Source organism: Taeniopygia guttata, chromosome 4, assembly GCF_048771995.1.
Source record: "Taeniopygia guttata chromosome 4, bTaeGut7.mat, whole genome shotgun sequence".
Taxonomy (NCBI): Eukaryota; Metazoa; Chordata; class Aves; order Passeriformes; family Estrildidae; genus Taeniopygia; species Taeniopygia guttata.
The window spans coordinates 51,657,680-51,683,906 of NC_133028.1; the positions used below are offsets into that span (position 1 = coordinate 51,657,680).

Genomic DNA, 26,227 nt, shown 5'->3' on the forward strand with positions numbered 1-26,227 from the left:
CCAAACTGAGCATATTTTGTATGTTTACCTGGCAGCCACACAACAGAAATCCATTGCAGCAACTGTAAAATTTTGCTTCATACACATAACACTAACCAACAGAAACCTGGTTGAGAGACCAGATTCAGAATGGAAAAAAGGATCAGGAGACTAGCTCATGTCTTCTCCTAAGCACTAAACAAATTACACTTTTTAGAAGTTTAGTAGTTTTTTTACATTTCACACACATCCTGATTTAGGAATCAATACTGGAGTGAAGCAGAAACACGTATGCAAAGCCACAATACATACAATTAATTTAGTATTTCCAATCCCAGTAGGAACACAGTACCAGTAACACCTCTAGAGATGGCACTTTTGTAGCCCAAGATATTGATTAGCACGAGGATGAACACCTATGCTTTTGGGTACTAATGGGGTCCTTCCACCAGAATATCAAATGCTCTTGATCATGCCCTTTAGTTTTCCCATCAGTGTCCAAATTCCCTTTTTTTTCTTTAAGAAACAGCTTCTGTAATAGGAAGGGTTGAGTTATGCTGACTCTATAACAAATGAAGCAACACTTTCCTCATTTTCCTGCTAATGAGGTTGAGTTTATCTCATTAATGTTTTTCAGAAGAAACAAGAACAATTCAAATAAGAACAACACAAAGTGTTTTTAATGCAGTTTTTTGAAAAGTGAATAACTCAATGTCTCAGAGAAAATGAATGCGTATGCAAGAAATGAAGTGGATTGCAAGTACAAGATCTTTTTCATTTGCTGGAAATTAAATTGGAAGAAGGGTCCAGAGCTGAGAGAAACCTTTCCTTAGTACCTGCTCCTCCTGCTCCAAAGGCTTACCTTTGTGAGAAGACGTCTCGGTAGGGGCTGCCATGCTGCAGGGCGATCCCGTATCCTCTGTCCGCCACAGTGTTCCCGACTGTGTAGAAGGAGCACTCTGCGTCGTTGATGGCCACGTACTCCAGCACCGCCGCGTCCCACACAAAGGCGTAGTTCCCGTATTTCACCTGCAGCAGATGGAGGAAAAGCTCAGGCTACAGGCTGCCACGTCCGGAAGGAGCTCAGTGCACCTGGAAATGGGGCAGTTTCAGCACAAATCTGCTCTTTAAGGGAAGTGAAGTTTGGGTGCCCAGCTGCTGCCAGATGCTGGTGCCATGCAGGGCTTGGGCTGAGCGCCTCGGCTGAAACTGAAGAAAGGTGACCTGGAAACAATGTGCCATCAGCGACACAGTGCCATGGAGGAAATATGGACTGTCCCTTTTCCAGGAGCAAAGGAAACACCACAGTCCTTCCACCAACACTAAATTCCACATGAAATCCCCCACTGTTTTTCCTTCAAGCTGTAAAAAAAAACCCATTTAGAGGGAGGGTAGGTATTCCCATTGGGAGAAGCATGGCAGAGTAGGCATGGCTATTCAGAGGGAAGACCACTGTTCAGGATGGTCCACATTTCAGTCATGCTCCAAGTTGTGACAGACTTCACAAACACTCATTTGTCTTATGGGTTCTATGGGTAAGACCATACCAAGCAGATTATTTGGGATTTATTTTCTCAGCATGAGGCATTTTCACATCTTCAAAGACTTTCACAGAACAAGATCATGTAGGCCACTTTAATTGACTAAAATAAATCCAACCAGCTCATTACACTGAAAAAGCTTTTAAAGTAACATTTCCCCGTCTATTCACATTTGAAATAATTCCAATTTTTAAAAAACAGTCTAAATATATGTAATATATATAAAATTTAAGAATTTATTCAGAGGAAGCCTTTAAAACCAGAAACTCAGTCTATACAAATAAATTAATTTCTGCTTTCCAGACATATCATGGTTTTTTTCCTGAAAAAACAGTAATCTCTAGGTGCTCTACCAGACCCAGATATTTTTCTGGTTTTCTGTTTCCTTGGTCTCTATGTCAGACCTGAAGAATCCCTCTGCTTTTTTCCTGCCCCTCTACTTGGCTTCATTTAGCTTTTTCCCCGTGCTGTATTAGTCAACTAAACTGTGAAGCTAGGCTGAATCCATTGACTTTGTACATCCAATGGGAATAAATACGTGACAGCTAAGTGAAAAGTAAACAAAACACAAAAAGGCCATGTGGGGCCAGGCAATCCAGAGAGAATTCAAAACCAAGTCAGCATATCAAAGTAAGCAATGTCAGTACATCATTTAGATTAGGCTTTGACAATGTAGATTATGTTTTTAAAGACTGTTTACATATAAAAGTTACTGAAGCAAGCCACACCGTCTGCTTGCTCACAAGATGTAGTGCACAAGGAATGATTGCATTTGGGACACATTCCTTTTTACTGCTGGCCTGGCAAGGGAATATTTTTTGTTTCCATCTGTAGGCATGGCAGGGGGAGAATTTGTGCACATTTTGGAGCAGAAAGAGAGCCATATTATCTGTAGACTCTGCAGGACTTGCAAGGTAAAGAAGTGAACACACATACACACATGCAGGACTGGACCAGTTTTAATCTTCAGGCTCTGGAAATTGTCAAGAATATTTTTTCTCACCCCCCAGTGGAGGTTTAGGTTTATCTAAACAGGCAGGGAGTATGGGATAGAAGTGAATTTGCAGTTACCAAACAATAAAATTTGTATGCTTGTCCTATAGGTACTGCCACTCACAGAGTTCTTCCTAGCATAGATTGTTCTGATCTTCTTACAGGCACCACTTGAGTAAGAAATAGCATGACTGAGAAAAAAGCCCTTCCTGGGAGAATTTAACAGGATAATGACTCAGTCTGAAAAAGGATCATGATGTGCAGAGAACAAGGGAGGGAAATAGGAGACAAAAGCAGAGGATCAGGAGTGGGCAAATGAATCCTGAAAAGGATCAGATGGACTTTCTGAACAAAAGAATTAAGGAAAAGTGGGGTTCAAAACCCAAGTAATTTTACATGTGAGACATAACCTTTGTGGTGATGGGAAGAGCAGAGGGTTATGTTTTGACGTCCGCTTTTATCCCAACCTGCCTTTTTATCATCCTCGTGCATTGAATTCACCTAAGTGCTTGTAAGGAGACCTATCAGCTGCTCGGCTGGTCATGAAAAATTCTATTGATTTAGCTGCCTTGCTATAAAACAACTCACAAAGAGAATATATAAAAGTGGTAAAAGCACTTACTGTCAATAATATCTGTGATGAAGTGGTATATATAAGATCCTCAGGACAGAGCTCATAATTTCATAGTTTAGGTTCCCACAAAGATATTACTTTTCATAGATAACATCACAGAGAGCCTCAGTTAAAGTGCATGGGGCACAAAAGAGATTGAAGAGCCAGAAGGGATCATTCCCATCACCTACGTTCAAAACATGATTGCTCCATGCATTAAAAAACATCCTTTTTAGCATTTTTGCCCTATTCACTTACAAATCTGAGGAATTCAAAATCATGGAGCAAACCTAAGTTGTAATCGTCATGCTTGCAATCCCTCTCTTTAGAGAACTACTACTTGGTCTAACATTTTTCATTGCTATTCTGTGTATTTATTTTTACTACCTGATTTTTTTTATATACATAAAACTTTCTTATGTCATCCTTAGGTATTTTTGCTCTGCAGTTCTAAATACTCACTCAGACTTTGGGGCTGATATCTTTCAATTATTGATGGATCATTCTGTTACTTAGCTGAGCTGGACATAGCTTTCTTTAATCTCTCCTTGCAAATCTGTCAGCTCAACCCTCCCAGTAGCAGTGACACTACTTCTGAACTCTCTCCAAATCTTAATTTTTATGCATGGGAGAAACACCTGTTTCACTAAGAGAGAATAAGTTATCTGCTAGCTCTGGAGCTATAGGATTTTCTTTTTAGCATACTCTTCTTCTGAGAATCTGTCTAAACTCCTTGCCCAGGGATCTTTCACACAGCTCAAGACTGGTTTTAGCTTGAAGAACTAAGAATAAAATTTTGCTAGAGTATAGCATACCTGGAACACTGCTGAGAGTTCACAGATTTGCACCTACACTATGGAAAGAGGAGAGATGATGCTCTCTGTAAAAGGACAAGGGAATTTCAGAGCAAAATGTAAATCAAAAACTTTAATCCTTCTCTCTTTCCCTCTTAGCATGGGAAGCACATATTTTGCAGGTCTTCAATAGCAATGTGGAAGACTTCTACTTTGGACCCCAAAAGCAACAGCAAAAATTCCAGCTCTGTACTATCAGAAAAATTTAAGGGACTTACATTCAGCCATTTATGAAAGCTAAATGAAAGCAGAATCTCCTTGGGGGAAGAAAAAAAAAAAAGATCCTTGTGACACATGTAACTCACTACTCGCAGAAAACTGCATCCCTGATTCTACATTTCCTCATCATTATATTGGCCTTTTGTGTAGAGAGAGCAACATTTCAGGATGGTGGTAGATCTGGATGCTGTTCACACACGGCCATGCAGCCCTGGATGGGCAGCGAGGAGTTTGTAGGAGGGCAGCACATTATCATTCTGCAGCAACCCCAGCTCTTCAGTCCACTGGGGCATGGAGAGCTGACACTTCACTCTCCTTCCCTGTGGCTTCCTGCCTGTCACTATGGCAGAAGCTAAAAAGACTTTGAGGATCTGATATCTATTGTCATAGGAAAAAAAAAAACCAAAAAACAAACAACAAAAAAACCAAAACAACAAGAAAACCAGGTTCATCAGGGTATCTTGAGCTCATGCACTGCAGTGGTCATTAAATGAAATTGGGAGGTGTGGTACCACACAGAAATGCTTGACTTGACTTCATGGTCCTGTGAACAATTCAGAAGGAGTTACTGTAAAAAGGGTTGTTACACAGAGCAGGAGTCATCAGCACACAGATGTTAAAACTATTTCTATAGGGTTGTTCTATTTCTATTTTCTATCACTAAACACTTACAAAATTTTTCTTTCCTGAAGTCCTGTCTGCAGATATTAGCTAAAATTTATCCCGGATGATCCCACCAAAAATGCATTAAGTTATGAGATGAGAACATTTAAAGCCATTATACTGTTGCATATGCACATATTTTATGCCAAGAGAGATATGGATAGCATTTCTTGTTACAGCTCACCCGCTCATGCACAGTAAGTTGAATAATGTATTTGTGTACAATTCTGGCATCCTAAAAGCACATTTCTAGATCTAGCAAATGTTACATTAAAAAAAAAAAAAAAATTGTAAGTAAACAAAAACCAATTGCTGCAATTTTTCATACTTGTATTCTTGGATATCTTTTCTGTATTTTGAATTCTTCTATGAAAGAAATACAAAGAATCCTCATGAATGAAAAAAAAATCCACAATAGATTGCAGGTTAAAAAAAACTGGCTGTTTTTTTTTTTTCTGCAGACCTCTTTTAAAAATTTAATTGTACATAAAATATGTTAACTGTTATAACAACAATGGAACTCATAAGGCCACAGAATCTTAAATTTAATCTGATTAAAATGATATTAATTTTCTAGAAGAAAATCTGAAGATTATTAGCCAATGCTCATGAAGCCTATTTTCTGAATACTTTGTGCCTATACTCCTGAGACACAGTGGTGGTGCTTTTTCTACCCCTTTCCATTATCAGTCAGGTGCCAACTGCTGAACACCTTTCCCTGCCTATGAAGTTGTCAGCTGCAGTATTTGTTGTATTTTAGCCAAAACCAGAAGCAGACTCCTCTGCAGCATAGCAGCAGCAGCACTTCCAGCTCTAACCTAAAGCCAGTCAAGGACCTGCTCCCTACAGGACTTTGAGGGTCCTGTTCTCCAGAACGGACCATTCCAGTGGAGTGACTACAGAGAGGAAAAAACACCATCCAGTGCTGCTAGCTGGACCTATGCCCATCAGTGTGGAGCTGAGACTTTGGCATATTTAAATACAAAAATCAAATTTTTGATACATTCTTGCCACGTTCAGCAAGTGTGCAGCAGCTACAGCCTGCAGAGGGCTGTGCTCCTCTCTACAAAACAGCCTTGCCAAGGCTGCTATTACACAAGGGATGAAGGAGAGGGGAGAAGATTGAATGAACATTTGGAAATAGATGAAAAAGAGCTTGTATAGGTGATGTGGATATTGTGCTCCAAAGTGGGGAAAGGAAGAGATGAAATCTGAGGTGGAAGCCTAAATCTAGATTTAGATTGTCAAACAGCTTGATGGCGTTCACAAGAGAGGGTTTTTTTCAGCAGAAGGGAATGGAAACACTTTCCATAATCCTCTTGCAAGAGGTCAATGAACTTGCTGTTTATTAGACTGCAGCAGAAGTCAGATCTGCCTTCAGAGAAATTCTTATTTGCTACTTTGTTCTCCTCAGGGGACCAAGGTTTCAAGTCTTGGTTTTGTTCACAAAGGGCACAAATCTAGCTGACTTCTATTTGGATCCTAGTGAAATAAAACCTTTCAGCTTTGTTGAGAAGACCCTACTGATTTACAAAAGTAAATCTTTCAGTACACCCAAAGTATTATTTTGGAACTTCTTGCCCCACACTCTTGCAGGACAGCACGTGTGGCTGATCTGCATAACTTAAGAGTGAAATGCAATCATGCAGTCAGGGAATCTGAATCTGACTGACAGCTCTCCGCACTGCAAGACAGGAGCTGGATTCCCATAGCAGTATTAAAGCACAGAATAAAAATTCATATATATATATGTATGTATGCATATATACATATAAAACTCTATTCAGTCAGCAAGACAACCAGCTACTACTACTAGTACTACCACCACCTTTAATATGCAATTTTGCAGAGTATATAGAAAGTTATTTAAATTCAATGGCCACTATTTGTAAAACATTGAAATGTATTCTTTGTACTTATTCAAACAGAAAAGTGTGGAATAGTTTCTCAAAGCATCATTGAGCCCAGGTGCAAACAGCAGCTGGAAAATGAAACACCCAGAAGCTTAGGGGAAGAAATAAGAGGTTAGAAATCCCAGGCTCACCTCCTTTTCAGTATGAAGTTTATCTTTCACTACGGTGCCATATCAGCTTGAATGTCAAGTATATTTGTTACACATAAAACTTAATCAGAAACAGCATTAATTCTTCATATGCAACCTGCCATCAATTTCTTGAGAAAAACCTCATGATAGCATGTTCACTTGTTCCACTGGGCAGACCTTGTAACTCATCCAGATTAGGAATTGCTCAGGTATGAGAGCTCTGTAATGAGGGAGCATCACAGTGTCAGAACTTTCCCAGTGCTCAGTGCTTTCACATTTTGCCATTGTAATTAAAGGTATCTTCTAAGTTAACAAGAAAGAAAATACAAGTGGAGCAAAACAGTGGAGGCCAATTGAAGGTACATTTCTAATGTGGGTGGTGGGAGAACAGAGCCAGCTGCTTCTTCAGGTAACCACAGCAAAACACTAAAAAACCAGAAGATCATGCTGATCACTCATATGCAGCTGAACCACAGGTTTGCTACAGCAAACATTTATCTCAGATGGAAGAGATACAGGAGAAAAAAATAAAACTGAGCAAAGCAGGCCTTTGAAAGTTGAAGAAGCAATATCTTTTTCTTATTATCCCAGCTTTTCACCTGCTTTTTGGCAACTAAGTGCTGCAGATAGCAATGCATACTGTTTCAGAGTACCAGTAGAGAAGGTCATATACAGATATTTTATGAAAGCACTTCAGAAAATTGGATCTGTGGTAACCAAGTGGCAGTCTCAATAATGGGGCAAATTTAAACCAAATGTTGCTAAAGTGATTCCCCCCTTCTGATAAATTAATATTTTTGTGGCAGTTAATTCCCAATAAAAGAACATTTAAATGAGGAAATGTACTCAATACTCTTCATTTGGGTAAAAAAATAATTTGTTGATTGAAGTACCATGAAGAAGTTAAACAGAGGTGAATGTAGAAATGCAGCATCCCTCTTTATATTAAATCAATCCAGTAGGATGCTCACTGAAGGATTCTTGTCTCCCTTCTTTAGAATAGAAGCCTAACTGCAATTCTTGGGCAGATTCATTTTTCAAAGACATGCTTACTGAATACCAAAGAAGGAGAGAAAAATCATTAAAAGTCAAATAACTACTCATCAAAACTATTCATCAGTTGAAAAAGAACTTTAACCACAAGAAGAATCTTTGCCAAACTACCAGTGATACTGAAAGAGTCTTCAGTAAAAGCTCATTTAAAATAATACTTTCATTTTTGAAACTTATTTTAAAGAAACTGACTTATCTTTCAGTTTTTTATCTTCCTTGTACATGAGCCCTGACCACTTTCCTAGTGGTAATAGGATTCAAGATGTTCCACTACTTACACAAAAGAATTTAACTATCCTTAGAACCATTGTATTCTTCCCTTTTTGATAAGCATCTCCTGCCCAGGTATGGAAGGATCCAGCTGGGTCGAGACACAGTATCTTGAAGTTTCAGAAAAAAATCTTCCCAGCCCCTCTTTTCCCCCTCTCTGAAAGTACACTGCACAGCAATTTTGCATGTTTCCCCTCATTCTGCCAGCCTGCAGGAGACAGGGAGCACTGACTGCTAGCAACCTGCGCAAGCTTGGGCTGGAGCATGCAGGAACTGGCTTACATCTGAAGCCCAGTGCTTCCACACCACTTGGCTTGCACACAGACTTTGGCTGCCTCAAAGCCTCCTCTTCCTCTGGGAAACCTGCATGAAACCTCTTCTCTGGCAGGGAATCTTCCCCCTTAGTGCAGCAGGTCATGTGGCCGTGGAAAGAAGGAAACTGAGATTTGTCCCCACCCCTTCAGGCTTCTACCTTGCAGCAATACCTGGCATCCCTCTTCTCTGAGCGCTCAGAAGGCGTAAGTTCAGGCTGCAGCACAGACTGGTTCTTAATGCCACCACACTGTCCCTTGTGACTGGCTTGTCATGTCCCTGGAGACCCCACTGCAGAAGGCATTTTGATTCTTGCAAGAAGGTGTTTTGAACCCACAGGAAAGGGAACATTACAGATTTGAGCTATGAGGGTTTTCTCTTTCTTTTGCAGTGTAGGACCCATGGAAGACATCGGGAGCTGTGGCGGCGGGGGAAGACCAGTGCAGTCAGATTTTTTACTCAGTTTAGGCTGCCTTCTAGCTGTCACCATGCAGACAACTGAGATGACACAACAGGGCCATATGTGACACAATTGTCACATAAAGTCCCTGTAAGTCTTGAAGGTAGCTCCTGTCTCTGCTGCCCTGCCTGCAGCCATGCCTGCAGCCACAAACTAGGAAGTCAAACCCCTCAGACAAAAATGTGAATACAAATAATGCTGCTGGAGCCACTCACAATGCACAGCCAGGGCTGCCAGGCAGAGGAGCAGGACCCAAGTTCAGTATGTGCAAAGGTAAATAAAGATGTAAACAGTATCCAGAAGGAGTTCCAAGTTCAGGCAGCACCCAAAACAGTACAACAGCTCCTGAGCCCTCTCCATAGCCATCCAGGGATTTAATGTTTACTATTACTCTAATTTCAGGCGATAGCTGGGCTTTTGCATCTTTACAGAGGGAAATACTTACAGCCTTTGCCTTCAAATGTACACAGAGCAGTTCATCTCTGGCCACAAGCATTTCTACTTATCCAGTGCTCTAACATTCATTTGGCACACCTTCGTAAATAACAAATGAAGTGCAAGTCACATACTTCTCTTACTTTTGCTTCTAATTCATCCTGACATGCGCACAGCATAGCTCAGGTGTCAGAAATAAGTTAACAGATGACAGCACTGAGAAACAGCTGCCAAATATCAACTGCAAATAAATAGATTACTGAAAAACAATCACTTATGCTTGAGGAGTCATTCAGAACCAATATTTTTCACAAAAGATTTTTAATCCTTTCTTTCTCTTGAAACAGGAATCAACAGAAATTCTTGTGTGGGACACTTGAAATTTGGAGCTGTAATGTTAAACAGAGAACTTTTAATTGGTGAAAGTGATAGATTGAGCTGGACAGAAATTGGTTATCTTCCTGCACCAGGAATTTCAAGATTTTGAATTAAGAAAAAACATCACAAATTTTGGGACCAAAAGCAGTAAAGAAAAATGCGAACTGGAGAATATTTTATTTCAAAAAGTGGACTTCAATCTGAATTACTTTCCCTGCAATATATTAACATTTCAAAATGAAAAATAAAACCCGTTTTGATAAAAAACACGTTATAGTTGAATATGAAAAGACCCTATGATGACGTTGACAATTTTAATGCTTTGAAGCTACTCAGTATTTTATAAAAATACCTTCTTCCTTACAGTTTCAATTATGATTATATTCCAGTGAATAAATCCCTAATGATAATTCACTCTGGTTTACTTGAGCCATGCTTTTAGACATCTTATAAAAATCTAAATCGATATCAATAGAAACAATAAGCATTTGTGTTTCCTGTTTCATTCTTGGTATAATAAATAATGGAAACTTGTGTCGCTTTATGCGTTGCCTAAGCCTGTCAGATTCAAACTTGGACAAAATATGTTGAAAAATCTCATTATACCATAAACCAGGATAGTCCTTTGGTAAAAATATATTACAATTAGTCACCCAGTCTTATTTTTTTTTTTAATTTGAATTTGATCTGTACACACCACGTCAGTGGGTATACAAATAGAATACAGTTGGGTTAAAATCAACTACTTGTTCTAGTCTTACAACATTAATAAAAATGCCAGCCAAGGTATTTTTGAGATGAGTGATGAGAAAAGTAAAGTAGTTATGAAGGAGAAAAAAAAAAAAATGATGAAGATACAAGGTAATCAGAATTTATTTGCTATTTTAAAATGAAGTAGAATTTCAGCCAGAATTAGGAACATCAGCTGAAATTTTCTTAGTTGAAAAATGCACTTGTAAATCAGGTATTTGTGCATGCAGTGTGGACAGCTGAGTGCCCAGCTAATCATGTCCCAGTAAACTTCTTACTTGAATGACTGAAATAATTTAATTATTTAGCACCAAACTCTGGGAAAGGAAATTGAAAAACACATGCAAAAGCATCATAAAGTCATGAATTCAGTATTTTAGCACTTCATCCAATGTGTAGCTGGTGTCACCCAGCATCTGTGCAGGGATGGCTTGAAAAAGACCACCACCTTGTTAGGAAATCTTTCTCATCAGTGTTGTCTTATTTATTTCACTGACAAACAAGTTGGACTATTTCTATATAAAGAACAAATATCTAAACTGCTGTTGCTTGCTAGTTACATTTATATCACAACCTAAGTTAAAAATAACTTCTCTTACAGGACTCTCCCATGGGAAGGACAGTGTGTATACTAAATGCAGGGAAGAACTGCAGTTTTTCTCTAAGTTTCAAGAAATTAGGTACTGCATTGCACAGGAACATGTGAGATGCCAGCACAGTGGAAAAGGTGGAGAAAGGCCTTAACTAACCTCCAAATCAGAAAAATAATAATTTACTTACCCAGGTGTATATTATTGGCATGCTCCTTGTGCTTCCAGCATGGATTTTTAAGTGGAAAACGATGAACACAATTTTATTCTTCACTTGTTAAGGGATACTAAAGGATGCTACACAGCTTCTGACACACTGGTGATAAGTGCCTGACCAAGTTTTCAGGAAAAGCAGCTGCATGCCTGCATCTGTACAAACAGCCTTGCAGCTCTTGGGGCAGATGCAGCTCCTTTTTGTGTGCAGCTCTATTAAACGTGGGCTCTTCTGAAAATATCAGCCCTTCAGACACAAAGGGAAAACACAATCCCTACATCTGTGTCAAGTCCAATACAGTATCACTGCTGTTACATTGTTCTTGTTAAATTTTAGGATAAACATTAATTTGCAAGATGTATATAAGAAAGCAGAGTAAATACAATGCCATAAATATATATTCCCTTTATCTTTTGGATGACATATCTATGAAGAGCATATTATATTGTAGCTGAAGAAGGTAAAAGCACAATAATATTTTCTCTTGTCTCTTAAAATTTCTTTTGAGTTGCATTTATTCCTTTTTGCCATATTTCAAATTATTTAGTGCTGAATAATGCACGTAGAGTGGGAATCTGAAGTCAAATACAGGCATCTACATTTGGCAGCTGGTGAATAACTAATAATAATCAGATGACTAATAACTAATAATAGTCAGATCAATGGGCTTACTCTGTACCTGCATGGGGCACACACTATAATTTAGGTCTAGCAATGTATGAGCTGAATGAATGAGATAAATCACAGACTGTAAAAATATTACAACAGCATAATAATAATAATAATAATAAAAAAAAGAAATTTACCAATTGAGAATAACATGAAAAAGGCGAGATCAAAAAAATCAGTTTAAAATGCAGTTAAAAAATATACACAAGACTTGTCATGGGCTGTTAGAAATTCCTCATAGTTAAAAATTTTATTGAGCAGTAATAACTAAAATAAATGGAAGGTGTGCAATATCCTGAAAGGATATAATTTGATACAATTTGATGCAGTATCAGTTGTAAATGCACCATGTGAAACTCAATGGGGACTGAAGAAACTCCACCAGGCCTTGGAACAGTACTAGAAAGAAATTCAAAACAAACCTTCTGTATGCTTCTCTGCTGTTTGGTTGTGATTTGTCTTCCTTCAGCCAGGAATGGATCTGGATGTGATATAATGTTATGCTGATAATTCTTGCTGTCATGAGACTTGCCCTTTGCAACTCTGTTCACAAGGTTTACAGCAGTAAAGTCAGTTGCAATTGGTGGATGGAAATACAAATTAGACCGAAGTCTACCACTGACCGTTTCCAGTGGATGCCAAATTTGAGTTAAAGATTTTTCATGTTGGATATAGGGAGAAATTAACTTTGCAGATATGAGAAAAGGGGTGGTAGAAAGACAGAGAAAACCTTTGGTGGGATGTTGGAGGAAGATGGAAAAGCCAGCTGATTAGAGGCTGAATCAGGTAATTCAAGACCTTGAAAATCAGGACACTAGTTTGGGAAGAGAGAGGTACAGCAAGAAGCATAGCAAAATCCATCAGATACAAAAAAATTGATGTGATCTTTAGCTACATGCTTGGCTGATATTTCCACTCCACTAAACTTTATTTAAAATTTTCAAAATCACTATAGTGTCTACAAAGGTGGGGAGACTCTCAACAGCACACATGAGAGGATGTATTCAGAAGTAGAATTCTCTAACTCAAGATTGGTATTATCATCTTTCAAAAGACAAAATAATCCCCTGAGTATTTTCCACAACTGTTGTAATTCACAAAGATATGCAATATGTCATTATATTAGCCAGAATTTTGGTGTGAGTTCTTTTGAATTACTTCTGGGTTTGCCTAGTTTGATTCTTTTCTAAAATCTCATATTTTTCTGCTGTCTTTGCTGTGTTCCATCTGCTGCTCACTTTGTTAGATCTGAAATGATTTAATGATCACTCTAATCAAGAATAAGATACTGTTTAAAGAAAACCAGCTCCTTCATTTAGCTTTCAGCACAGCCATAGCATAATCAAAGAGGTTCAGTTTAATAATAGCATAATCCGAAGGACTGGAAGCACTTTGCAAACATTCATTAACTGATGCTCACATTTTCCTTTTGTGAGGAAATATTCCTGCTTTTGCTGTCTACACCTGCCAGATGAGCACCTACACTGTTGTGTGTTGCCTCCTGACCGTTCTGTGAAACACAACATTTGGACTCCAAGAGATTCATACAACAACATGAGTGTAAATAATGACTTGGGAAAAATGTTAGCACTTGAGGCCAAATTTTTGATCCTGAAGATACTGCTGCTAGTAACTACCTAATATTTTTAATGCCAAATTCTGCTTTTGAGCATGCAGTAGCTGTGGGCCTCCTCTATGGGGGTTGAGCAGACTGGTGTCCCCTATTGTACCAATTCTTAGTGAAAACCCATGAATGAGGTGACAGGGTTCCCTCACCAGCAGCTCTCAAGTGCATACTTTACTGTCACACAAAACACAACCGTGCTCAGAGCTCCTGCCAGGTGTGAAACAGAATGTAAAGGTTTTCAGACTTAGGTTTGTCACATTTTTCTGACCACATGCAGTGTAGAAACAGGACCTTGCCATTTCTTCATGCTGCAGCACAGACAAAGTATTATTTTCAGTGTTTTCCAGAGGTAAAAAATTCAGACCATTTTGGACCAAATTATGTTGCAGTATCTTGGATCAATCACAAGACATGTCCTGACCATCAATATCTTGAAAACAGAGTTTTAAAGAACTGCATCCAGGACTGAATGGAAGATTGAAGAAAAATTTAGTGTTTCCTTGGGAATTTGTATTAGAGAGTGTTAGGGACAAGACTCACTACAGGGAAGGTGCCATGTCCTAGACTTGTTTTCTTACAGGGTGAGAATTCTTGCTAGAAAATTATTTGCCTTTTTTTTTGACTGGGATGGTTAATTTTCTTCACAGTAGCTGGTATGGGCTGTGTTATGGATTTGTGCTGCAAAGAGTGCCAATAGCACAGGGATATTTTCATTACTGCTGAACAGAGCTTGCGCAGTGTCAAGGCCTTTCCTGCTCCTCCCACCACCCCAGCAGAGAGGGGGCTGGGGTGCACAAGGAGTTGGGAGGGGGCACAGCTGGTACAGCTGACCTGAGGACATCCCACACTGTGTGACATCATGCTGGGCATATAGAGCCAGGGGAAGAAGGAGGGAACATTCAGAGTGATGGTGTTTGCCTTCCCAAGCACCTATTGCACGTGAGCCCTGCTTTCCTGGGGACGGCTGAAATCCTGCCTGCCTGTGGGAAGTGGTGAACGGACTCCATGTTTTGCTTTGATGGCTTTGGTGGCTTTCTCTTTGCTTATTAAACTGTCTTTATCTCAAGCCATGAGTTTTCTCACTTTTACTCTGCTGATTCTCTCCCCCATCCTGAAATGAGGGGGAGGTGACAGAGTGGCTGTGTGGGGCTGCGATGCCGGCTGAGGTTAAACCATGGCTGCATTACAAGGAAATCCTGCTCTGAGGTCAGAGAGATAAAACAACACAATCTTCCACTCTTTGATTGATGCTATGACCAGAACCCTTACAGACTTATAATACAGTTGCTTATCTACTAGGTTTTTCATTACAGATGCATTGTGTTTTCCACCCATCTTGATACAGCCCCTGGGATTGATATCTCTCCCTCTCTTACATTCAGCAGGAATGGGTTCTGTTTTATTTGATCAAATAGCCCTTCTGCAAACAGCCATAAACACCAATCAGCCCCCATGCAGCAGGAAAGTTTTAGAGCTGGGAATAGTAAACAATTCTCTCCTGCCATTGTAATTCAGGAAGGGAGTTGTGCAGCCTATCTAGAGCAGTTATTTCATGCAAAAGAATAGAAGAATGATATGTGATTACAGCCTGGTTAAAATGTTTCTTAAAATACTCCACATAGCATTTTAATTCTCTCCTCCCATAGCTTAGCTCTTGAAAACAAACTCATTTATTGTAGTCGCATTTTCAAACTGGACAACTCTGCCACCTAATTCAAATGCAAGGAGACATAAACTGCTTGATGGCAATTTAACTAAAGAGAACAAAAGGTGGAAAAAACTCAATAATAACTACTCCTCAGCCTAAGGAAACATTCTGCTTATTTAACAGAAGAAGTTTAGCTTTATATTTTTAGTTGACACACTTCAGGAAAGCCCACTTGCCTACCCGGCAATAAGCATGGAAAAGCAAAGCACCCCAACAGCCTCTGCTCACATTGTGACACCAGAACATGGTGCAACCTGACAACTTGTGCAGAGGAGACTTTCTGCTTACTGTAATTATTCTTTAAAGAAATAACCCCCTACATCCCAACCTCAGGGTTTTGCTGGCATGAGTATGGTTTAATCCCACAGAAGTTCATAGGCTCTGGCATGCCTCTGAGGAATTACTTTTGTATAACAACTATCCAGTTTGACCACCTGATCCTTCAAACTAGTCCTCTTTCTCCTCTCTCCCTCTTTAAACACAACATAATTTTTTCTTTCCTGCTAACACTGTGAATAAATGAGTAAGTTGAATTGATTGAAATAAATCAATAAAATGATTTATTCCAACAGAATGCAGTCTTACTAGAATAATTCCCACTATATATACTGAAATGACTGTCAAAAAGCAGCGAGCAGCAAAAGTCTGCTTGGTCTCTTGTCTCCCAGACCAGACCTGATTTCCGATTAGATATTAGAGATCTCTCTGGCTGTAAATCTTCTATGTGCAATCAAATGCATGCAGGTATTTAAAAGCACAGACCTGGAGTTTGTAAAACAACCACCATTTTGGGGATGCATAGGATTACTCTTTTGTATTTGAAAAGTTTCACATTTTTGGGTTTTATTTCTCTCCATTGTATCTTAGAGTCTCCTGTTTTGAGACTAGGATGACTTTAAGGGCAATCATCTCTTTTAATTATACCTTCTGATGTCTTAGATGCTTGATATTAAACACTTTAGAGACTAGAAAGGTTGATTTCCCCAAGTATTCTGCTAGTGCTTTTTAGTTTGCAATTTAATTTTCCTGCGCCATTCTTATTACTTCACTAGCATGCCATTGCTTACCAATATGTTTATTAATGTTTATTAATTACTATTAATTTTTATTAATGACTATTAATGGATGATATTGAAAAAATTTGTTGTTGGAGCAGATGGAGGCTGTCCTCATCTATCCACTTTTTCTTTTCTATGGCTTCCAGCTTTAAGAGTTTTAGAAGAAAAGAATTCTAAGTCATTCCATGAGGAACTATGAAGTGGAGACTTCCTACAGATCTACTCACTGCAATTGCTTTTGCTGGTCTCCAGAACAGACTTTTTGTTTGTTTAGTAACATGTTGTTGAACAGAAATTACCTAAAGCTATCAAAACTGTTTTATGAATGACAGCTCCAAAAACATGAGACAAGATCCCTCTGCTACCTCTTATGCTTCTCTCATGATTTTAGACTTGCAGCTTGACAAAGTCATGGTTTAAGGCTGGAACATAGGGGATGTATAAAATGCACTCACTGTCTCATTATTTCTGTTCATGTCTCTTTTCTGTTGTATATATGCTTTAAACACCCTGACATTCAGTCCCATAATTTGCATTTGTTAATGCATCACAGAGTATTTGGGTATTATTAAGATATGTTAATACAAAAAAATGATAGCTGGAAACATTTAACAAGAAAGTGAATACACTACCAAGTTCTGTGCCTGGAGCAAGTTTGTGCTCTCCTGCCTCCATCTATTGATCATGAGACAGAGTCTGCATTTCCCCTGTCTGTGTGTGATGCATCTCCAGAGCAGCCCACCACGCTAGGAGCCTGCAAATGGGCTTCAAAGTGACAGCTGGAGTTTGGGAATGCTTCATCTGATTGCAAATGGAAATTGTTGCACAGATCAACAGTGAGAAATTGTAAGCCGATGGAGATAACAAAGGGGATGTGTAACACTGTGGAGAGGTCAAAGGTGGAAAGAAGAAAGGAATTAGAGAGCTGGGGAGAAGTTGGAGCTGCTGTTATCCAAACAGAAGGGACAGAGGGTCAAAAAGCAGACAAATGAAAAAGTAAGAGGGAGGAAACAAAGTGAAGTGAGAATTCAGAAGGAAAAGAACAAGCAGAGGTTGCTGGAGCTGTGTAGGAGTCTGTGTAGTCCCCAGACACTCTCAGGAGGGTGGTGTTATTAATCTTCATCAACCCAGAAATGTTACAGAACCTCTGCAGGAAAAGCACTGACTTAATGGAGATAAAATGGAGAAATAAGAGCTCACAGGACCAGAATAACAGATGCCTGATAATTTGTATGTCCCCTGTAGCCAAACAAGAATGCTCCAAATGCCAAACTACTCTTCTTTGTCAGGCATCTTCTTTGTCAGGATAACAAGAATGCAAAATGATGTAGGAATTTTTGACAGAAATTTTCCACTGATACTTTTTACAAAGGGATCTGGAACTTGATTTAGGCACAAAAGAAAATGTGTGGTTGTTAAACTGCACAAATTCAAATCTTTTGTCACCCTCCCATAGGGAAATGTCTGCAAGAGGTGACATGAAAAAGCAAAAGAATAACTTCAAGTTATTTTTTGCTCATCCCAAGCTGTGCTTCCCTACAGATTGCACAGACACGACCCATATCTGATGTGACCATACTAGGAAACATGCCTGGGAGTTTGTAACTTCCATCAGGAGTCCCTCTGGTTTAATAAAAAGCAATGTACATGCTACTCAAAAATCCAAAGGAGGGAATATCCCTCCACAAGCTGCTGACACAGGAGGAGGTTCACTGCCCTGAAGCACCTCAGCACAGCTTGCTTATCCCTCATCATATAGTTTTTGGTCATTCAAAGCTGTTGGTCACAACGTTTTTTGCCGAGGCAATGCCACAGATTGAAGAACCTGGGAAGGTAGCATATAAAATTCCAGCAACAGCATTAGAGGTAGGTTTATGGGTTGGAAAAAGTTACAAGCATTTATTATCTAGAAAAGTTTTCCTTGCATTGCTTTTTCATTATATATATCCAGCATGTTTTCACTGTAAGATGCCACACCCATATCACAACCAATATCGCTCCAGCAGCAGGGCCCAAATAACCACTGAAACCTTACTAAGCTGACCCCTCTGTTTCTTTCTGCCCCCAAGAATCTGCATCTCCCAAACCCTTCCTGGCCCCTGCAGCAGATAAACTTTGGTTTTAATTGAGAGAGCAACATGCAGCAGAATTTCCATTTTGCTACAAATATATCTGTGCAGGCATTTCCATTCTCATACTCTTTAATAAATCCTGTGTGTTACTCAGGAGAGGGTTTGTAACAGCACCCAGGAGAGCTGTTTCTCTTTCAAACCTCTCCTGTGCTAATGCATAATAAATGCACTGATCACCTACTAAATACTCACAAACCTTTTCTTTTACAGAATATGACAACAGCATTGCTCTGTTGCATGTAAATATGCACAAACTAAGCTACTGATTTGTAGGGGTGGCTTCAGCATCCTTTTCTGTTTATAACATCCTTTCTAACAGATGCCTCCCTAACAGTGTGACCAGCTCAGAAAAATTAGGCAACAAATAATACTAGCAAAAAAATTCCTGTGAGCATTATCCTGACATTCTCATGCTCAGCTTTTACAACCACTGACTGAAAATGCACCCTTTTTCTTAAATTATTTCCTAATTGTCAGTTTTCTTACTCCCCGATACCTTCCAAAATTTTTGATCCTGTAAAAATCCCAGCTTTAGGACAGAACTCAGAATTTCTACAATTATTCACCTGCCAGTGCAAATGAAAGCAGCATTCATGCTGCTTAGATATTCAGAAATTTAAAGTATGCTATATATAATAATTGGGATTATGGTATTCAGATGTGATAGGGCCATAAAAACAGATGCCAGACATACCAGTCTGGCAGCAATTCCCAAAGTGCTCAGCACTTTGAAAAAAGGTACAGAAAAAGGTACCCAAAGATACAAAGTCCTCACACAGGAAGCCACAAGCAGTAATTCCACATGTGGTAGTCAAGGTACATTCACCATTAGAGTGCAGTGTTCCCACCTTCCCTATTAGACACGCCCAAAGTTCTCGAGAAATAGCAAAAAACCCAACCAACCAACAACAAAACAAAAAAAAAAAAAAAACCCAACTCCCATTTTTTATCTCAACAGCTGGAGACTGGGGGCTATTTCACACACAATTAGTTCTACTAACACACGAAAAATTCTACCTTTTGCACGTGCCTGAGGGTTCTTTTAGACCAAATGGCTGACAGTGCACCCTGGCCTGATAGTGGCAGCTGTCCCTACACCCCTACAGAGCTGTGCTCCTGCCATCAGGATGCACTCTGGACATTTTGCTTAAGTCCATCTTAATTAGTCCACTTCTACGTAAGAAAAACATCAAGTGAAATCTCCACTCACAAAGGAACAAGTTTTCCTCTCTGTGCTGTTTTGCCCTATAAAAAGATGACTGGTACTGAGCTTTGCATTTGGCCATCAGGATGAAGGATAGGGCCCATTCCCCCATCCCATGCTCTAAGGGCTGTCATCTATCCTTTCTCCAGCTGAAAAGTCTGGACTCAGCTCTCAGCAGAATGCAGTTATACAGGACTGAAGCAAAATTAGCTCCTCAGAGTATATTTTGCTGTTTCTTATTTTTATTGGCATTTCTAGTCATGGAATATGATCTTAGTTTGGTAGGTACTGTAGAAAATAAGCCACCGAGAAAAATATGTTGCCATCTTAGGGATTCCTGACCACTCTCCAGAGAAGAAAATTTCCTGTCTACAACAGCAAAGAAAAGAAACTTGGACACCTAAATTAGATACCTCAAGATACATGTGATGAGGGCATATTTATAGCCATTGACCGAGCAAGGTGAAGCAAGGTTTCAAGAGAGAATTATCTTTGAACAGAAGATGGGATATATCTGTGGGGAAAGCCCTAAATAACCAAGTTTTCAGGCAAACAAGTATCTGAAAATAAGCAGAAAACTTTAAGGTTACAAAACTGCCTCTGAGATTAATGTTGTTGCTAATCAATGAGAACATTCAAAAGAAAAATTTAGCCGGCATCATTGAATCTGGAGAAATTAAGAAATAACAAGGAGCAATTGCCCAATAAAATCTTATTTTCACCCTATTTTTTATATTGTATCAGACTGTTAAGAACTTTCAGTTCTCAGGCTCATCTTTTCAAATTAAGCTGTAACTTTTCATTGAGGATGAAGGCTGAAAGGTCAGGCACAGAGAGGTTGTTTTTTGAGAAATACTATTCATCTGATAATGGTGGTGTTCATTAATTTAGTTCATTCTGGGATAGAGCAGTTCTTTGGTTTCCCCCAGATCCCATTTATGCCAGTATTTAGATGATTATTGTGTGTGTTCCTCTCTCCTCTCTGATTTGGCAGCTATAAAATAAACCAAAGGGAGGGAAAGAGCATAAAGAAGCAACAAAACAGAGCTGCTCAGCTGATGGGTACTGATCATAGCACACCTGAGACCTGGCTGTCAAGGTTTTTGTTACTGTAATAACAAAGGGGAGTGTTAAGGAGTTTGAAGGAAAGACATGACTACTGTCTTGAGGGAAAACATACCTTACAGGAGGGTCCTTAGAGAAAGCACAAAGATACTTTGCTTGAAAAAGGAGTTGCACTGGAAGCTCACACAAATGAGTTCCAATTCAGAAATGAGAAGGCTGCAGGGAGAGTCAGAATTCACCATGAAAGGCCTTGAAAGTCAAGGCAACTTCTTTTTTTATTTTGTTTTTTTTAAAACCCAAGAGCATTTTCAGTGGAACTAAATGCAAAAAGAATTCTTAATAGAGGCCTCAGAAGACAACAATGGAAACTACTGAAGTGAGAGGCTGGAGGTTGTATGGGTAAATCATAGATATGGTGTGGAAAGCAAACTAGCAAGACTTAAATTAGACACATCAGCAATAGAAAGAAAATTTAAGATGATGAAGTCAGCTTCTGTAGACTTTAGGTTGAACCAAGTTAGTGGTCAGACATGAACAGACAGCAGAGGAAAACACACAAATTTTATTTCAGATGAAAGAAGCTCATCTCAGTTCAAGAGAAATGAAACTTCATGTTGTCTCCATGGAGCCAATTTGTTTGGACTTAAGGGACAGGGATAAGCTAGAGATAGAAAAGACTATGGTCCTGGATGTAGCATGGCCCACTAAAATTTCTGTACAGCTCTGGAAAGTTCTCCAAAAAAATGAGAGATGAGAGAGCAAGCAAAGACATTCTACCTTCGTTCTACATGGAAGGCAGAATTCTACATGGCACAGCACCACAGGAGGACATCAGTCAGTGACATCTGAGGTGGTTGAAGTGACTTGGGCATATGCAGACTGACCTTTGAACAAAAGTCAGGAGTCACTTGAGCAGCATTTCAGGGAGAGCAAAAAAGATGAAGCACATTCAGTAGCATGTAAGATGAAAGAGAAGACAAACTCAGATACACCTTCCAGAAAACTTTGGAGACAAAGGATTACAGCAAGAGTTGGCTTGCTTTGTGGCTGAATGAACACATGTCCATGTAGACCCATTTCTTGATATGTAGGCTAACTCAAATTTTGACTTACCCATTTCTTTTGAATAAAGTCCAACTCTGCGTAAAATAACTTTTACAGGTCTTCTACTCTAGATAAAACCTGTGAAAACTCTCAAGAAAGTCAAAGTTAGATCAGACTTTATTATATACTTAGAAGTGTTGGTGAGTGAGAGCAAGCCTTTTGTTAAACATACCCTGAAATCTGAGAAAATGTAGTGGTAGGAAAAGTTTTGCTTTTCATTTTGAAAGCTATGCACAGAATCTGCTTCATGCTCTGTTAACTGTCAGACCAGTTATTGTACTTCCCAAACACACTGAGCTCTGAGCTAACCCAGATATCTATTAGCCTTGTGCTAATGCCTGAAAGTAACACCACACTGTGTTTGTAGAGCTTTCTGGTCAGGATTCTAATTTTTATCCCTGCTGTAAGTTTTTTAAAGCCCCAGATATGGTAGTAAAGATACACAGAATTATGGGGGGAAAAAAAAAATAGAGCCAGACCATCCATGATAATACAAAGTAAGGGCAGTCAGTGCCTTTGGTACTGCAAGGCGCCTGTCAGCTCTAAATCATGGACTGTGTAGGAGACAGTAATCGCAAACCAGACCAACTGCACCTTCAGCTGTGGGACTGAACACATTGAGGTCTTCAGGGTACTTGTCAATCTTGTTACTCATAGAGCAGACACAGAACATCTCATCAGACCAAGAAGCATCAGCTCCAGAGGCAGAATCAGGGAAGTGGTGCCTGGGTTGATAATTACCCTTCTAACCAGCAGCTGCATAGTGCAGCTGATCGCTTGCTTGTGAATTGAGATATACTGGAGAAATATCCTAGCATTTTTATATGCTCTCACCTCGTCTGCTTCCCATCCCTTTCTTAGCCACTGCCAAACTGCTAAATCATGGTGCACATCCAGTATTCCAAAAGTCTGTCTTGGTTCTCTTTTGTCTTCAGTGTTTTTTTTTTTTTTTTATTGGGCTACTCCATGTAGCCCATTTTGGTCACAACAAAAATGTGCGGACTACCATACATGAACTGGATTTTTTGTAGTGCAATCAGTGAATCTGCCAAAAGAATGCCAATTCCAGTGGCAAATTTGTATATCAGACAAATATATTTGTATATCATTTGGCAAATTAGTATATCATAATAATTAATTAATTCAGAAGGGGTTTTGGCCCATTAAGATAAGTCTTCATGATGTTGCTACTGCTGTAAAATAATTAAACATATCCATGGTCAGTAATTAACAATATGTTCTAGTACAGAATTGCAGATTGTTGTTACCTCTTTCTTTCCCATACAAATAACATTAGCAGAGCTTTGTTATGGTCTACTCATAAATATTTTTACTATTACAGTATTTTAAGGAGGGTTAAAGTGCCATCCACAGTGTCCAGGGAAAACAAACAGGCTCGTGTGCTTCCACTTGCAATTAGGATCACAAAAAAATTCAAATCTCAAGACCAAATTCCTTTTGATACTGTGAGCAACTCAAAAAGGAAGTACTATGAACCTACAAGGAGATTCTCTTAATGCACCATCCAGAAGCATTATTTCACCTGGCAATAATTCACAAGTTTCCTAGCAGCTAAATATTTCACAGATAGAGTTAAATAGACAGAAGAGGTTTCAAATGCATTCAGATTCTGCCTGGGAAAGGAATTTTCCACTCTGTTCTACTGAGAAAAATGAAGATGCTGTAGGCTATGGTATCATGTTCAGAGGAACAAGGTGGGTAGGCTAGGGCATTAGGCACTATTATACTCCAGGGAAGAAAGAGCAGACAGGGGCACAATAGAAGCGCTTCATTATATTTTAAATGGGAATAGTTCCAAGGATAGGAAAGCCTGTGGTGCTTGTACAGGATTAAGCAGGGTAATGTGCTTTTTAAGAAGACATAAAGAGGTATGTAATGTGATATCTTTAAGCCTAAATGATTTTTCTTGGAGTCCTCAATGAATGTTTAAGCAGGCATGACTTGGGCCTCTGTAAATCCTCTCTGAATAAATAACTTCCGCAAAAATAGAGATTCCTAGGACAGAATGAGATGCATATTTCATAACCTATGCAAAAAAAGGAAAATCAATTTGAGACACATGAAACACTTAGGAATAATAAAGAAAAAGGGAAGATAAAAGTGAATATTCTCCAGAATAATCCAGGCTTATATAAAAATATAGCTACCTCCCTATCCATTTTGATTTGACAGTGCAGGAAGACAAACAACTGAGTGCTTCCCTATCTTATATTCAGACCTTCAAAAGCTTTTTGCTATCTTTTGAGAAAGGAAGAGACAATAAGTGGAAGAAAATATCTAAAGTGCCTCTGCTTTTCAGGCTGTCTCCTGTTTGAGGTATTCAAAACTGCTCTCTCTTCAGGGTAAATCTATCCAGCTGCTCTCTCGCTGGACCTGTGGTATTTATAGATGTTCACTATAGATGGAACAGGAGCACACATGGTGATAAGTATGCACCTGACTTATGAGAGGAACAGGACCAATAAATATCAAAACCTGAAAACTTACAATGGCATGATCTTCCCATCTTGTTTCTCTTGTCTGCCCTGACCTCCTGCTAGGAAAAGCAGGTCAAAGCAGCAGAATGCCTGATTTAAAGTGGGACTGTGAAATCACTGTCATTTGGCTGTATTGTATTTGCACTCACACAGGTGCCACTCCCCACAAAGACTGGTACAGCAAGCAGGCAGTCCTGCTGAGTGAGAGGGGTGAGGTGCTGAGTGAGTCAGTGGTTGGCCTCTCTCCTCTTCCCCCTGTTTATATATACATTAGCATTAGACTGCTACTTTCCTCACAGTAAAACAGTTCCAGTTCCACTGGAGCTGTCAGGATAAAAACAAGACAAAACTAAAGAACTTTTGGGATTTTACAAAAATATTTTGGGAAGCGTCTTCTGTGAAGGCTCTTTGCAAACCTCATTTAACCTCTGAGGTGGTGCAGCAAGGCATGGTGTTAAAGATGGGAGTGTCCACTGCATCCCTGTACCTCTCTCCCATGGTGGTCCCTCCTATCCCAATCCTTTCATGGTCATTACTCAGCTGAGTGACAGTCCCTTTCCCTGTACCTGTTTGGAGCACTCATTAAGTCTCTGCTGTCTCACTTGGCACTCCAGGAAGGTTTGCTGAGGTGATGCTCTCGCAGAGCCTGGACAAACTGCTGCTCATCACACTTTAGTGCTGATGAATGGGGGGATGCAAAGTGAGGCAAAGAGGAAGACCTGTTGGTGTATCTTGCCCAGAGTTATAATCAGGTTAATATCTCTGATGTGGCCAGTTAAATTCATTAAAGACCCTGAAGAGCATTATGAAGCATATAATACTATAATCCAAGGGGACCCATTAATTCTTCCTGAAATGTTTTCATTTTTTGAAATGTGTTACAGAGATTATAATCTCTGCCTTTTATCATATATCTTTTAAAATATTTTTCTTGCCTAAGATTAGCTTTTAACATCACTTTCTTCATGCAGCTTTTTTCTTGTGCAGGCCAACTACAACTTCCCAAATGCTTCTGGTGAACAGCAGGTGGCAAATAATCTTTTTCTGTGTCATTTCTTCCTGTAAATTGAAGGAAGGGGAGAAATTGTGCACCCACAGGTAGATGTGTCTGTTCATTAGGATCAGACTTAAGACCTCTTCCTTTTAAAACTGGAGGCTGGTTGGCTTGCTCGCTTCACACAACTTAGTTTTTTGACATCATCGTTTACCTATTCCTGGGAAGCAAAAGCATGGGAAATTAAGAACTTGGATGTTTCTGGCTTTGTAGGTTTTAGGACAGCAACTCCTATGTTTCTAAGAATGAAAATTCAACAACTGTAATCTGGAATTACCTGCCAGCAGGATATAACATTTGTTTGGTTTTTCAAGCTAAGAGCTGTTAGTGAGCACAGCTGTGTTTGATGTACTCTGGTTTTTTGATCCTTCTGAACTAATTTTAAAACTTGGAAAGGGAAACCAGGAGGGAAGGTTCTTGGTTTTGGGTTTATGTGTATATATGTATATATATATATACACACACAGAAGGCAAATCCCAGCTTTATCATCCACTTACAAACTGAGCTAAAATATATTCTCTGAAAAAAAAGCAATTTCCTCTAGCCAATAAATCTTCAGACCTCTTTTTCTTGCTCCTTCAGCTTATGACTTTATCTAAAAGGGTTTCAAAAGTGCAGTTCCCCAGGACCTCTCCTGCCTCTTTTTTTTTTTTTTAATGCTGTTTAGTCCTTCAGAAGAGAAAATATGATCTTGGTTATCCAGGCGCTGGATTGGGGATTTTAAAAATGCCAAGTAATC

The 26,227-nt window shown here is 39.3% G+C and overlaps 1 protein-coding gene across 6 annotated transcripts in view; it reads right to left on the reverse strand.

The window, feature by feature from the left end:
- Positions 1-26,227, reverse strand: part of GRID2 (glutamate ionotropic receptor delta type subunit 2) — a 678,572-nt gene that overhangs the window by 64,225 nt on the left and 588,120 nt on the right. For all 6 annotated transcript variants that reach the window (XR_003960108.4, XM_030271715.4, XM_030271714.4 and 3 more), the window contains exon 14: positions 842-1,008. Coding sequence is in view for 5 of the 6 variants with exons in the window: in XM_030271715.4 (XP_030127575.2) it covers positions 842-1,008 (167 nt within the window). In the remaining variant the exon portion in view is untranslated. The remainder of the gene's footprint in view (positions 1-841; positions 1,009-26,227) is intronic.